The sequence below is a fragment of the Bemisia tabaci genome, chromosome 8 (assembly GCF_918797505.1).
Source record: "Bemisia tabaci chromosome 8, PGI_BMITA_v3".
In the NCBI taxonomy this organism is placed as follows: domain Eukaryota; kingdom Metazoa; phylum Arthropoda; class Insecta; order Hemiptera; family Aleyrodidae; genus Bemisia; species Bemisia tabaci.
In genome coordinates this window covers 14,376,130-14,391,371 of record NC_092800.1, presented here as the reverse complement: position 1 = coordinate 14,391,371, position 15,242 = coordinate 14,376,130, and the positions used below count along the sequence as shown (strand labels likewise).

The 15,242-nt window shown below is 34.1% G+C and overlaps 1 protein-coding gene across 1 annotated transcript; it reads left to right on the top strand.

The window, feature by feature from the left end:
• Window positions 1-26: 26 nt before the first annotated feature.
• Window positions 27-14,258, top strand: Shc (SHC-adaptor protein). The gene is made up of 11 exons (XM_019051788.2): window positions 27-327; window positions 707-833; window positions 2,770-2,840; window positions 3,712-3,772; window positions 4,213-4,386; window positions 4,887-5,050; window positions 5,689-5,804; window positions 7,006-7,143; window positions 7,961-8,067; window positions 8,516-8,626; window positions 9,508-14,258. Exons 2-11 carry the CDS (start codon window positions 708-710, stop codon window positions 9,640-9,642), a joined length of 1,203 nt encoding a protein of 400 aa, XP_018907333.1. The 5' UTR covers window positions 27-327; window position 707; the 3' UTR covers window positions 9,643-14,258.
• Window positions 14,259-15,242: the final 984 nt, after the last annotated feature.

Below are 15,242 nucleotides of genomic sequence, written 5' to 3'. Positions count from 1 at the left end.
GCAATGACGTCACTGATAAGTGATGAGTTTGCGCAAGAGAGAAAAGAAAAAGTCAACAAACATCCGTTTAAATTGTCGAAATTCTGTCTCAATTTTTCCATAAATCGTGGAATTCAGGGTGCTACTGACGAATAATTTGTTTCGAGTTGAAGTGTTTTAGTTCTGGTGTTATTTCTCCGAATCGCTCTGCACCCGTTCAGCTCTAAATGATTGGAATCGTCGTTTCCTCATGTTATCAACGTCGTGATAATGGAATGGAATCTTGACGTGTTTCCATCATTAGTCATGAGTTCCCTCTACTCATTATCCTTAATTAGATGATCCCAGGTACTTTATGATTCACCTTTTTTATAATTCAACCTACCTTTGTTCTATTGTTATCGTTGCATCTGCCTTTTCCCAACTGCTCTTGTCTATATTCCAATTTCACTCTCATGGCAGAGTCTTCGAGTTATACTTATTAGATACGTGAGGATGAATTAGTTAAGCAAGAACAAATCCAACTGTCCTACTTTTGTATTAGTGCCAGCCTTTTTGAGCAATTCTTCTTAATTTCTATGCTGTATGTATCTCTTGAAGCGAATGTCCCAGAAGTGTTCATTGGTGATTCATTAGCCTATTTCTCTGTGACCTAAAATTGGCGTTACTCTTAAAGCGTAAACAAATTTTCCGACGTTTAATACATCGCAGTGTCTTGTTTGTTTAGAATGCCACATCCCTCTCCTGTGATGGCTGCAGCTGGTAGTTCTGGTAATCTTATGGTTAAACCGGCTCGTGGCTGGCTACATCCTGATACTCTCGTCTCCAAAAAAGGAGTGACATATGCTGTGAGGGTAAGTATAAGTAAATTACTGCATAGTGCAATGCTTGCAGTTTTTTAGCAACGTTTACTTGAGTATATATTAAAATAATATATCATTTGAAGTACAGTCTAATATCCTCACATTCCTCTCCTTTGGGCTACCTCAGTATGCCAGTTGTATGGATCCGTTGTTACCATGATCTCCCGATTTTGGGACTCCTAAAGCCCAATTCACAAACTTTACATCCAACTCTTGGATGTAACTTGTCGAATGAAAAGTTGAATAATGTGATTTAGACGAGAAAAAACGACAATTTGATGAAAAATTGGCAGCGCCAATCGGTTGGAAAGTTGAATGTAATCTTCCGATTGACATGAGCTGAAGCTGTATCTTCGCAAACCGCAGACTGGTGACGATACCATACTGCAATGGTAATTGAATCAAATTTTTTGCGTCCAACTTTTCATCAAAATTTTCGTTCAATTATGTCGGATGAAAAGTTTGATAGTGTGAATTGGGCTTTTGGAGTCTGAAAGTCAATTGTGCAAAATGCTAAGTACCTCCCAGTTTTCAGTGCTGGGGGGTCTGTACTAAATCTGAAAATAACGAGAAAAAAACATTAAGAAACAAGGCACAAAGTGTATGTGAAAAGGTGATAAAAAAGACCCAAACGTCTCGCCTTCCTCCCTCAGTTACATTAGAGCTCAAAATGTTCTACTCATAATTGAAATTTTAAAATTTTTGGCCTTGTTTTCCCTGCAAAATTGTGTGGACCCAGCTCTATTTTACCACCTTATCTGAAAATAACTACAAAGAATTATTTAGGGGCATACTTATTTTATCTATCATCAAGTCGTTGATAACAATTCAATGTCAACAATCAGTATGTTATCACAGTAAGCTGGAATAAAGAACTGATGTTTTCATTTTATTGAATTGGTAGCATTCCTATGAGTTGTGCAATGAAGTTTAAAATGTACGCATAGGTATCTAATCTACCTTTGAACACAAACAATTTTAATTCATTCAAAAGTGAAGACACGAGAAATCAGTTTTTTTTGGCTCATCTAAAACAAATAATGAAAACTGTCAGAATCAGTTTGAATATCCTCTTCTCTCTCTTCACAATCTCTAAGAATGAAGGCTGGGTGATTAGGCCATTTATACCCATTCCACCTCAAGGGCCAATAAATATAAGTACATCCTTTGCCTCGTCAAGACTGACCAATTGATGAAAAGAGCTTGAAAGGAAACATTTTCGTAGGAAAATGAGTGGTTCCTTCTCCGGGACAAAGGTACCCCCTAATTTTCTAAAGGTTCTAGCTCTGACTATCTACTAAAGCAACATGTCACTTTTTTTACCCAATATTTTCTTACATCAATCTTAGCCTTTGCTCATTTTTTTAAAAATTTATCTTCATTTTATCAAGTTGAATATGCGGTTGTTAGGGCCCTGAAACATCCTGGACTTTTGAACTTCTGATTTTTCTAGGACTTCCTTTATTGAGACTCTTCTTTTTTTAGGGGCTCTTAAAACCCCCAAAAAGAGCATTTCAGACATTTAAAGCCGATAGAGTCGGGCAAACCTCAAAAAAAAAAAAAAAAAAATGTGCTATCAAGTTCAAATTTGAAAATGGTACTTGAAACTCAAAACAAAAGAAGCAATAAGTACAAACTCTTTCCCTCATTTGGTATGAATATGCCCTAAAATTCTCAAAACTTCACTATAATATGAAACAAATACTCACCGGTCCGCAAACAAAATTTCCTTTCCTACCTGATGCATTTAGCCCTTACCTAAGTAGCTGGTCATCATCTGAGACATGACTTTTATAATTCATTGCTTCTTTAATAAAAATCTGATTTTTCTATCTATTTTGGCAGCAATTGCTGTTTCAATGAACAGTTACTACCTAACTGGATTATTTTGAATTTTAATGGATTGTTTTTTTTTTTTTTACTCCAGTATATTGGCTGTCTAGAAGTTTTCACATCAATGAAAAGTCTTGATTTTGACACAAGGTTCCAAGTTGCCAAGTAAGTGTAGCGTCAGCGTAATTTCAGCCCAACTCTCTTGCAATTTTCATTTCATCATTTGACCTAAGTTTAAGAAAATCCTAGAATGAAGTCAATGAGACAGTCAGCATTGTAACATTTGTCCTTTTAAAAGACAAACCTGAACCTAGCTCCAACCCATCCACAAGACACTTGACAGTATATTTAATTCAGCATCTCAAGTCTTAGTACCAAGAATCAAATAGCTGAAAGGGCCTCCCCAAGTCCAAATTTTTTAGAGTTAGACCAAAATCAGAAGTGAAGAGTAAGATTGTCTTTAATGAGAAGCTGACCATGCGACATAAAAATTTTTAAAGAAAGACTGTCGATATTGTGCTGATTTCATGATAAGCAACTAATTAAAGCAATCAACCAATCAATGTTGCACCTTTTTTTCTCTCTTTTTATATCAATACTTTAGTTTTTCTTTCATTGATTCAGGGAATGCATTTTCCTTGTCCGAAGGTTTTTGAAGAATCTTTTCACCCATAATGACTGAATTGAAGGCTTTCTTTTTTTTTTACATAGTCACTTTACTTTTATTCCTCCATAAGACTCAAGGTTACAGACCAAATTTCAAGACTTTTTTCCATGCTCACAGTACTTTTTCTGAACTTCAAATTTTGAACAGGAGAAAATTTACAAATACGCAGTTGAATTTATAACTTCTCCTAACTCATTTTTTTCCAAAATGCGTCCCAGTGGGCTTTTGTCAAACTAAATGAAACAGTCACACATTTATGAAAATTTCGCATCTGGGTAGCTTTTTATCTTGGTTTCTTAGTCTATATTTTGCTTGCGCTCTCTCTTTCTCTGCTTATTCATCATTATGCTCCTTGCTTCTTTTTTCCAGAGAATGCATTAACCGAGTTTGTGAAGCTGCTGGTCTCAAAACAGTGGACAAGAAGAGGAAGGTAAGTTACCGCAAACCCCTGTCTCTAAAATTTTTTCCATCCTTCCCCTGCTATGTAATGACTGTGAATCATGACATAAAGTCCTGAGATTTTAGCGGATTTTCTTCTCGCTTTAGAGAAAATTTGCTGATTGCACTATAATTCTCAAGTAAGTATTGGAAATGTATTTTGGCAGTCATTTTAAAAATTGTCCATGGAAGGAGGTGATTTTGAAGTTCAAGTAGCCGAAAAGTTTTTATCCATTTGACGGAAATTTTATGAGTGGTCCAAGGTCAAAGAAAACGAATATTGGGATACCTCAAATTTTTTAAGGAATCTTCCTGAAAAGGGTCAAGAATCTTATGGGTTATAGAGCTGGTGCGGAGCTTTAAGATCACCGTGTATTTGTTTTCTCGTCTCATAATTAGTCCACAAGTTGCATATTTTAATTCCGGTTTTAGGTTGACAAGAAGGTTCAACGTGCTATCGGCGAAACCCCGATAATGGAACATGCTGGTGCCAATGTCAAGCTCTCAATTTCAGCAACATGTCTGTCACTGAAAACCCTAGAATTTGGCCAGTTGGTGGCCACTCATGATATGCCCAGGATTTCATTTGCTTCAGGAGGAGATTCGGTAATTACTTTTAGTTCTCCTTGTTTTTACATTTTTGTCTCTCAGTGATCTTGCATAACAACAAAAATTCTATAAACTGATGGTTGGTCAATTAGTTATTCAAGAAATTTAACAAAATGTTAGGATTTTGTAGTCCCTGCAAATCTCATAATTGATGTTGACGTTTATGCACTAGTAATTTTTTCTCTTGTAGAATTTCCTGAAAATTCAATCAAGGGTGGTTCTTAATGTTTTTTTTTCTTTAATTTTTGGGAAAAAGTCAGATTATTCAGTAAGCCACCCATTTTAAAATTATGTATAAGTAAGAAAATTGAGCAAATTTTCTGCTTCAATTTTTTTTCAAAATCCCATTCATCACTGTCCTAATTTTTTGAGATTGCAACACAAAAAGAAAAAAAGGAAAAACGAAAAATCTGTTTTTGGCTCTGTTATGTGAGGAGTTTCTGTGATATCAATAATTTCACATTCTTCTGTTTAATGTTGAGATCTTTAAATTTCAGGATACATTAGATTTTGTAGCCTATATAGCAAAAGATTTGCAAGATTGGCGAGCATGCTACGTTTTAGAATGTGGTGGAGGACTCGCTCAAGATGTGATCACGACAATTGGACAAGCATTTGAACTACGCTTCAAGCAGTTTTTGACAAAACCTAAATCTTCACCGTAAGTAAAAATTTCCTCTAACCTGCTATCTTTGTGGAAATCTTTCTTTTTTTGATACCAAATTACGTGTGATATTATCTTTTAGTCACTAAAATAAACTCAGACACCCTTTATCACTCTTTTAACCTGGTATAATATAATTTCTCGAATCACAAGCCCCATTCAGTAACCCCAATTTTACCTTTTTCTTTGAAACAGTGATCAAACAAGGTCGGCAGCCTCAAGCTTCCATCATCATTAGTATCAACTGTGCTTGGAGTCTTCCACTAACTCATAGAAATCATCAGACAGAAAGAATTCTAGCTATGAGTCATGCCTCATTTAAAAGCCTAGATACACACGGCGATTAATCTCCGCGAGTGAAAGACGAAAGCCAATGAAGAGCCTTGATTTCGATCCATTGACGTTGATATATTGAAATCAAGGCTCTTCATTGGCTTTCGTCTTTCACTCGTGGCGATTAATCGTCGTGTGTATCTACGCCTTGATCGGAGTTAGTCTGAAAAAATCCATGTTCATGGGTACCCTCATAAAAGCATCTCTCCACATGTAGAAATCATTAGCATCTCGTTTATTATGAATTAATTCTGTAAATAGATTTCTTAATATATTGATTTTTTTTTATATCTTGTTTTCAGCCTTCCCCCTGATGATCGAGAATATTACAACGATTTACCCGGGAAAGTGCCGCCAGATGTTGGACCTCCTCCGGTACCTCCCTTACCCAATGTCAACACAACTGTCGCTCCCAGAGGTATGATTTAAAAATATCCAGGTTCTGTCCTGCGTTATATACTGTAATTCCATGTAAAAGAACAATCATTAATACTCTAATGGACCACTAGACAAGGTACGAATTTCAGCATTCTGATACATGTTTCTCAACCAGAATTTCACGTAGAGCACGATTCACGCAACGAAAACTAATGAAACAAACTCCAAACGAAGATATTAACGTTTTTATTTCACATTGGTTACGAGGAACTTGAACTGCCCGCTCACAAGAAACTCATAGCTCTATGTGAGTCAAATCGCGCACTACAACAGTTTCAATAAGCTTCTCAACCGAGTAATGTTCATTTCCCACCATGTGTTGTTCAAACTATAAGCAATTCTCTACAGCTGAGCCAAAGCGTCAAGATTGAGGTTGCCAGATTTTTATATTGCAGAGACTGTCATGATAACGTTTAGCGCACGATGTGAATCACGCAGAGCATTGAGTTTTCATGAGCAGGTGGTTTGAATCCACGCATCAAGAATCATTAAATATCTTTGGAAGGAGTCGATTCCGTTAATTTTCGTTGTGTGCGTCGTATTTTACGTGAAATTTTAGTTAAGAAACATGAATCAGAATGCTGAAATTCGTACCTTGTCTAGTGGTCCATTATCCAACAAACAGTCATTTAACTGAAAAAGAAAACACATTTACATTCAATTTTTGCCAAAAAAAAATTTTTTTTTTTTTTTTGAGCCGGCTTGTTATTAATTGACCAACAATTAAATTTTGATCACATCATATACTGAAGCATTGGATAATCAGCGTACGACTGTGTAACAATTCATGAGGTGCATCATAATGTATGCAATATCATTTTTCATTGAGTATATCATGCAACTTCATTATTATTCTCTTAAACTGGAAGGCAGATGGAAAATCCTTTGTAGAGCAGCGTTCCACGTTCTTTTTAATAGAAATATCCTAGGTAGGAAGTTCATATTCATATCATGATTTTTCACAAGGAAACTTTCATTCCGCAACTTATTATGCCTGTCCTGTACAAGCTCCCTTTTACAAGATTCAGAACACATTAAGTGTGTCAACATGTGAATCGCAGATCAAATTGAGAAAATGTATAGTGTATTATCCTATTTCTAAATAAATAGATATTAGCAGGGGGAAACAATTCTTTGAAAATTTCAGTTTAATCAATTGTGTACTTTTTTATTTTTTTCAGAACGTTTACCATCAACTAATTTAATCGATCTGAATTGTGAGGTAGCGCCCCCTCCTCCAATCCCTCGAGCTCATGATTACGTCAACGATATCATGGTTGGATCAGACCCATCTCAACCAAGAGATGTATTTGATATGCGTGAGTACATGAACCATCTGCAAAAATGATTTTTAACTTGAGGACAAAACCCCCAATGATATCAACAGATGAAAGTACAATACAGGCCAAAATTTGAGATATTTGTTCCTCAATGTCAATGTGACTCATGGCGTCAGAGGAAATGCAGAAATAGTAGAACAGATTTTGTGCATGAGGGTGTAAACTTTTCACATTTTTCACGGACAGTCCATTTTTGTCCAAATGGACCACCCATAAAATCTCTCAAGAAATCTTATGTTTTTAATCACCAAGGGATACCACCCTTTTTTCCCTGGGAAATTTTCTTGGCTGTGCCTCCGTACATAAATAATCCGTATTTTACATTATCGAAATTATGCAATATAGTTAGGCCCTCTTGTAAAAAGCCAATTTAATTAAGATAGTGACACCAAAAGGAATTTGCAAAAATTTAAGAATGAACTGTCATGTCAAAGGAAGGTTTCAAACACATGGGAATTCTAATGTTTTCTTTGAAGAATGAATATGTCTGGAACAGATAGATGGGAGTGGCGAGGTCAGTATGGAAACTTTGATGGGGAAAATAAGATCATCATGTTGAGGAATTGAGGATATTCTTGGAAAAGAGTATCGATAAAAAAAAACTTGAGATGGTGTGAAATATTCAATGTATCGTAACTTTTTGCACTACTGCCATTTATCAATCAAGATGAAGCACTTTTACTTTAATTCATGTCTTTATTTACTGTATAAGTTTATTTTCTTACGTATTGCATTCCCCCACCCTCCACCCTATGCAAGGGTCAATTCATGAAGGGAATTTTTACCTTTTTTTCAGAACCATTTGTGAGCACAGAAGTAGTAAACACAAATACACGTCTTCAAGATGAATCCTGGTTCCATGGAAACATCAGCAGGCAACAAGCAGAAAAGCTGTTACAGCAGGTACTTCTTAATTTGATCTACGTTTAGTAGAGAGTAAGAGAGAGATATTATAACACGCTCTCGCTCTTAATTCAAATTAATTCAACAAATAATTCAACAAATTCATATTTTATTCTACTCAGTATTAATGCTGCTACACGTTATGGGTCAGTTTCTCAAAGTAATTCGTGCATAACGATAATCATTGCCTCTCAAAGACACAAACAATGAAACAGCGCAAAGTAGTTACAAATCTTGCCTCTAAATCACTGTGAATCACCTTAAGTCGTTAAATTTTCAATGTATTTGCGATGATCTACATAGAGCCTCTAATTGAAATATGTATTGTAATGTTTGGTTTCTTGTCTAGTGGTCCATTATTATCTCGGCCCTTGAGGCGGAGTTCTGTTCTTAATAACTGTCCATTTTTGCGGCACTGATTAACAATGTAATTTTCACTTCTGTTAAGGATGGAGATTTTCTTGTTCGAGAATCTCAAGGCTCCGATGGTCAGTACGTTTTAACAGGCTTACAGGGTGGAGTCAAGAAGCATTTATTACTGATTGATCCTGAAGGAGTGGTGAGTTTCATAATTTTTCAGTGTATTTTGAAGTTTCTATTGGAGATGCTTAATTTTTAGAAAAAGTTTCGGAAAACTAGTCCAAATCATGATGCCTTGTAGACAATCCAAAAAACTTAGTCAAATGGGTCATTAACCCCTGGAAAAGGCTCAACCTTTCCCTAGAATGTAACAATTGCTAGGAATGAGAATGTTCCGATCTTTGTTCATCACATGAATTTGAATTGCGCATCTACTTTCCCATTGAGTTGCGCAGGAAAGGAAAATTTTGTTGGGAATGTTTTAGGGAAAGTCCCTTGTCTCTGGAATAAACTGGAAATCGTTCCAGCTCTTTGAAACAGGAAAGTTCATACTTTGATTCCTACTTCTTGCAAAGATAAAATGAACTTTTTCAATGAAAATCATCATAATTTTTCTCCAGGAGTTGTAATTTGTTCCGATTGTAAAACGCTTTTTGTTTTGAAATCTTGTTCTTTATTTTTTTTATCTTTACCCATTCAGCTGATAACCATTCAACTCTATTTTTCCAGCTTATCAGCCTCTCTTTTTGCTTATCACATTTTTTAGATGTTTTGTGTAAGTTTCTTGGAAATCTTTATTTCTAAATAATTTTACCCTTCATTCTGCCAGAAAAAATCTCCAGAGAAGCAGTTTTGAAAGACCTGAAATTTTGTCCATTCCATCAGGTGACATCTTAATACCTCAGTATTTCAAACTCCGCATAATACATACTATGCCAGCTTATTTCCTGGTAGACGATCTTGCCTGCTTCGCCTTTTGAATTATTGCAAAATGTTTTTGTGAAGAAACTTCATCGGTCCTGCATAGCTCAATCCTCCCTTTTCAAAATTCATTCTCATCTATACTCTTTCTCATTTCAGGTGCGAACGAAAGACAAAATGTTCGAAAGTGTGAGCCATCTAATAAATTATCACTGTCAAAACAAACTTCCAATTATATCTGCGGAAAGCGCTTTGGTATTAAGGAATCCAGTTTTACGGAAGAATATTCACTGACACTGTCGTTACCTTTTACAATATGATGCGTAGAATTAGAAGACTGTAAAACTTTGTGATATGTATTTTCAATTTTTAGATTGCGAGCGATTGGAAAGGTTTTATCGAGTCATTGATCGATATAGAGTTGACAACTAATTTCAATAGAGATTTATTTTTCCAAGTGAAATCTTTTAAAACCGTATGTATAAAAGAAATTCTCTTTGAAGGTTTTTATGGTTAGCAGAGACTCGATTTGGTTCACGTCTTTTTAATCTTACACCTGAACAATGTGAGATGAAATGTTTGTAGAACACACTTTATTCAAGGTTAACTTCCGTTAATTTTTGTAGCAAAACTTTCATTTTAACTGATACCCGTTTAACAATTATTAGTTTTTTCATCAACATTGTTATCTCTATGTTATGAGAAATAATGATAATTTTTGAACATAGGTTTAGGTATAGGTGATGAAAGTAATGCACTTGCTGGTAGACATTGAGACATTGAAGTCTGATGTTTTACAAGATTTTTTTGTTGTTTTGTTTTTTGCTCGATAAAAGAGAGAAATTGCAAGAGAAGGTGCATTGTATTTTGTTCTAAAAAGTCTGGCACTCGTCCTAAAATGAGGTGTGATCATAATTTACCTGAATTTCATTAAGTAAGAAGGTTTCCAAAGAATGATTGTTTGACTTTAGAGTATTTCATCCTTAAAATTGTATGCTTAAGTTTGAATATCCAAGTCCTTGCTGTGAGACACTGAGTCTTTGACCAAGTACAATTAACTCTACAGGGAAGACATTTTTTATACACCAATTTTCTCTGTAATGCTTTTCCATAATATCCCTCATCAAATCAAAAATGATTCTTAGTTTTTCTGCTCCTATTGTTCTATTTGTATCGTTTTTCAATATTTTTTAAACTTGTCGGAACCATGAGGGAAAATCCCAATGACTGGTAGTGGGCACCTTTAACATAAAATAAAAGAAGAAAGTATTTTAATCTTATAATCTTAATCATTGATGTGTATATTTCCATTTTTTTTAAAGCTGGAACAATCTCAAATAATAATCAACTTTGAAAAGAAAACAAAAAACAGAACAAAATGTTTTATCAGAAGAGTTGTGGTAACGCATAGATACTCACACAATTTGTTCAATGAGATTCTAGGTGCTGAGAGCTCAACTTTATTAGCTAACTGTAGAAATTCTTATGTCTTTGAAGAGAACTGAAAATATCTTTTGATGTTATCCTTTTCAGATGTTATGTTTTTGCAGTTTGTTTCTTTTATTCTTCTACGAATGTTTTGTCTTCCGAAGTTCCCTTTCATGTCTTTTTCAGAGCTCATCTGAACTAATCCATGACTTCCAATTTTTCTAATTAAGTTTTATTACTATAGTGAAAAGACTTCTATCGAGTAGTGAAAATTTGCTCCATTGGTATGCCTGTTCTTTTAGGTGCAAGCTTTCGAATTTATTCTCTTAACAAGAATGAATTAGAATGGTTCATTGTAGGATGATAAAAGGTGCAGTCTAAGTGAACGTATCGTGATAATTTTCCAGGCTATCTTGTTTGTGAGCTTGTTAGTAATTCTTATCATTATGCTTTGGTCTTGTTCATTCATAATTTTATTTCAAATATTTTTTTTCCTTTTTGGTAACTATTGTTGCCTGCGTTAGTTAAAATCAAGATAACTGACCGTTCTATTTGTAAGCGGGTTCTATTAATACCGGTGATATTCAAAGATCTATCCAGGTAGTGCAAATTTTTGTTTTATTTTCTACTGGTCAATATAACTTTAAAAAAGGAAGCTTACTTCTGGTTTCTTAGAATCAGTTACGATTTGCATTAGAATTTTGAGTCACAAAATTTTATTTCTATTTGTGACATCAAGTCATTTTTATTATTCATTTATATATTTTTTTTTTTTTTTTTTTTTTTTTTTTTTTGCGAAAGCTATGAATTTTTAATTTCGTTTAATTTTTCAAATTTGACTTGTTCTGTCGGCTCGAAAGAAATTTTTTTGTCTTAGTTTTATTTTCACTAAATATTCTTTAATCGTTAGTCCCACTGAAATGTAGAAACCTTTTATATAACTCCTTATAGTTTTGCATATTATTTTATGAAATCAAAGTTATTTTTGTGTCATATTCTTATTTTATGGGTTTATCGAGTATCTTGTTAGAAAATGCATTTTTATTTCTTTTTTCCATTTGTGTGTATCTATTAATAGATCAAAAGTGGTCAGTCTTAAGCAGAGGTGCAAGCTCTTAGCACGCCATATTTTGAAGAGAATGACAAAAGTACAGGCTGTCTATTGAATGAATCTATAATACCAATGGCTAAAGTTGAAAACAGAGCACTCAGATTGGAACTTTGTAAGTCTCCGCTCATGTTGTATTCTTTTAATGGGAAACCATTCAACAGTTCGCTTTAAAGTTTTTTGTGAATTATCCTCTTTTATTAAAACAAAAATTTACACAAAATTGCAAGGAACAGTTTTGATTCGTTTTCTTACAAAAAAAAAAAAATAAATAAAAAAATAAAAAAAAAATAATTAAAAAAAATAATCGAAGATTTTCAAATGTTGCAATTGGAATGTGCTCTTTTCATATTTAGCCATCTATATGCATTTCCTTTTGTATGAACTCGTGTGATTATTGAGGTCGTAATTATTTTTTAATTCTAAATCCTACTTAAAATTGTATCATCATTCTTTTTCTTCTTTTAATCCAATTTTTTAATGTTATTACTTTCACTGTCATTAAAATAATAATAATTCATGTATAGAGTAGTTCCAGTGCGATCATGTCAAGACATTGCATTTCATCGATGAACTGGTCGGTTAGTTAATTCATAGGAATCACACTTGATCGCACCAGTAAAGCAGCTTGATCAGCAGATTCAAGCTGCTTTACTGATTTTGTCTATATTTTGTTGGTTGCTTTATCATTACATTTATCATACATTTTCTTTTTCTAAATATCAGTAATTAGACCTACTAGGGCTGGGATTGAAGCAATCTTTAACGTTTTAGTCAAAGTGTGTGTCTTTTTATTCCACAGAGTTCATAATATATTAGCATCTTTTTATTTTTTCCTATTTAATATTTTCAGTGTGATCATCAATTTGCACGATCACAAATCTTCTCTGAAAGTCTTTACATTCACTCTATCATTTTCAATTTTCTTCTTGCACTGAAACTTATAGTTCATTCGTATATCTAGTCATTTTAAGTTTTATCAGTCGTCACAAGTGAGCGTTAGATTCTGCCATTAGAACATTTATCTAATTCTAAAAATGTTTACGTCTGGTCGACCATCCATATCATCCTCTAGGAACTTGAGTATTGATTTCAAAAATGTGAATTTCCACAGAAATGTTGACCATCTTTGACACCCTGTTTTTCTGTTCTGATGCATCAATAGCAATCTCTGTAGGACCCTTTCTCTGCCTGCGTTGCTGTTGCGTTTGTTGCAATAACCCGTTACACAAAATAAGAGTTGAGATTTAGGGAACCGCTGAAATAAAAATACCAAGTTAAAGTTTTGGCAGAAACAGAAAGTGCATGAACGCGAAAGACTGGGGTTGTGCACTGTTGTTGCTTTAACAATGGCTCTTTTTTTCACACAGTATTCGAAAGGTTTTGATTGAATAACTTGCGTAAAATCCACAAGAAAACTTTCTGTAGTCATTAACATAGTTTCATTTATTTTAAGAGATCTGAAACTAGATTCTTACAATTGGTATTATCATGCTGAAGTAGTATTGCTTAAAATTATTCACGCGTTTGACTTCTTAAGCTTAGCTCAGTTTTATCTACTTATTATCATGAGGATCATTTTCCTGCATTATTACTGCCCCATTTATTTCGTATCTATCACAGTCAATGCCTACACAGAGTGATCCGAAAGTCCCATGCTATTAGCACCCCTGTCATAACTTTTGAACTAATCGAGATAGGAATTTGAAATTTCATGAGTGTTCCTAGGTCAAGAGAAACGACGTTCGGAAACCCCTAAACTTACAAGGGACCACCCTGAAAAGGGGCAAGAACCGTAGGGGTTTTAGGGGTGATGCAGGGCTTTCGACTCACCCCGTGAATCTACACATTAGTATGTACTATTTTTGGTGCAATTCTTAGTTTTGTATTAGATTTTGCCACCCCTTATTTTTGTCAAGCACATGAAATCCGAAACTGAAAATGAATTATGTCTATTCGCTGTTATTAGGTAAACCTGTAATTCTTCCATTAAAACGTCTAGGTTTGTTTAGAAAATTTGATGTTCCGATACTATTATTCTCATTTTTAATTTTTTATTGTATTCGTACCTAACAATTCCAACTTGATATTGGTATTTTGATCCATTGGGCTTTACTAAAGGAAAGAGGAAAAGATCCCCTCTTTTTTTCAGAAAGATTTTGAAGAAATAAGTTGATACAACAGCTCTCTAATGGGCTGTAGGTTGTTTTGCGGACAGATCCATTTAGTCTAGTGAAGCCCAATTCACTATCAAAGCACCAGAAGAGTAGAGTATTTTTTTCCCATTTTATTTTTTGTAGGAATTTGTTCATCAATGTGAAGTATTCATTCATTGTATGTCATTATTTTGAATTATACTCATTGTTTCATGTAATGATTTGATGTTTTATGATTTTATCTTCTTCTCTTCTAAATTGACCTTCTAAACGTGAACTATGTCAATAAGTGTGTATCAAGTTAACTGCGTTCAGGAGGAAAGAACCTAAGTCACATCAGCCATTGACTATTTTCATTGGATGATTTTATCTTGCACAGAAAATCAGTAGTGTAGATTCTTTTGCAAATTTCAAGAGATTTTCTCTGTGACATGAAGTAAAGTTCCTGAAATTTTCAAAAGAATCCATACTACTGTTCTTATGTAAACAAATAAATTGTTTGATAAAATATGCGGTCCAACTTGTTCTTATATTGGTGAGACCTATCCCTTTTCTTTTTAAATCATTCTGATTATAATTTTGAACGGTGCCTCCTTTAAAATTTAAATGCAGCAAAATATTCAGTTTCTAGTTGCAGAAAAAGAACAAACCAAACATCTATTTGGGACCAAGAGAAAGACAATAAGTTTTTCTTCAAGTTCCGCGCAAGCAAATGTAAAACTAGACCCTAAAATCTCTGTACTGCATACAAATGCTCTTTTTGGAGCTTTAAATTTCGAATAGAAGAAGCAAGTCGAACTTTGCTTCGAGAGCTTTTTTTTTGTTGGACTTCATAAATTGCAAAAAGGCAACCCAGGCAACAACTTCATGCTTCAGAACAAGATGGCACACTTGTGTCATTTTTTATTTTCAAAAATGAAAACCGATCATTTGAAACTTGCTGAGTTTTGCATCATCTCTGAAAATGTCCTTCAGAAATTCCAGTCAATAAGAAAAGAGAGAATCCTCCCAATGAAAACCTTAACGAGAAAAACCTTAAGTAAGAGAAGGCATTTTGGAATATTGGGAAATAGGAAGTTTTATATCACCAAAGAGATGAATTTTTTGAAATTGAATCAATTATTTTTGTTAGAGCCCAAGTTCATCGTTACATTTCAAAATTGCCACGGACGATCTATTTTTGCATGGATGGATAACCAAGA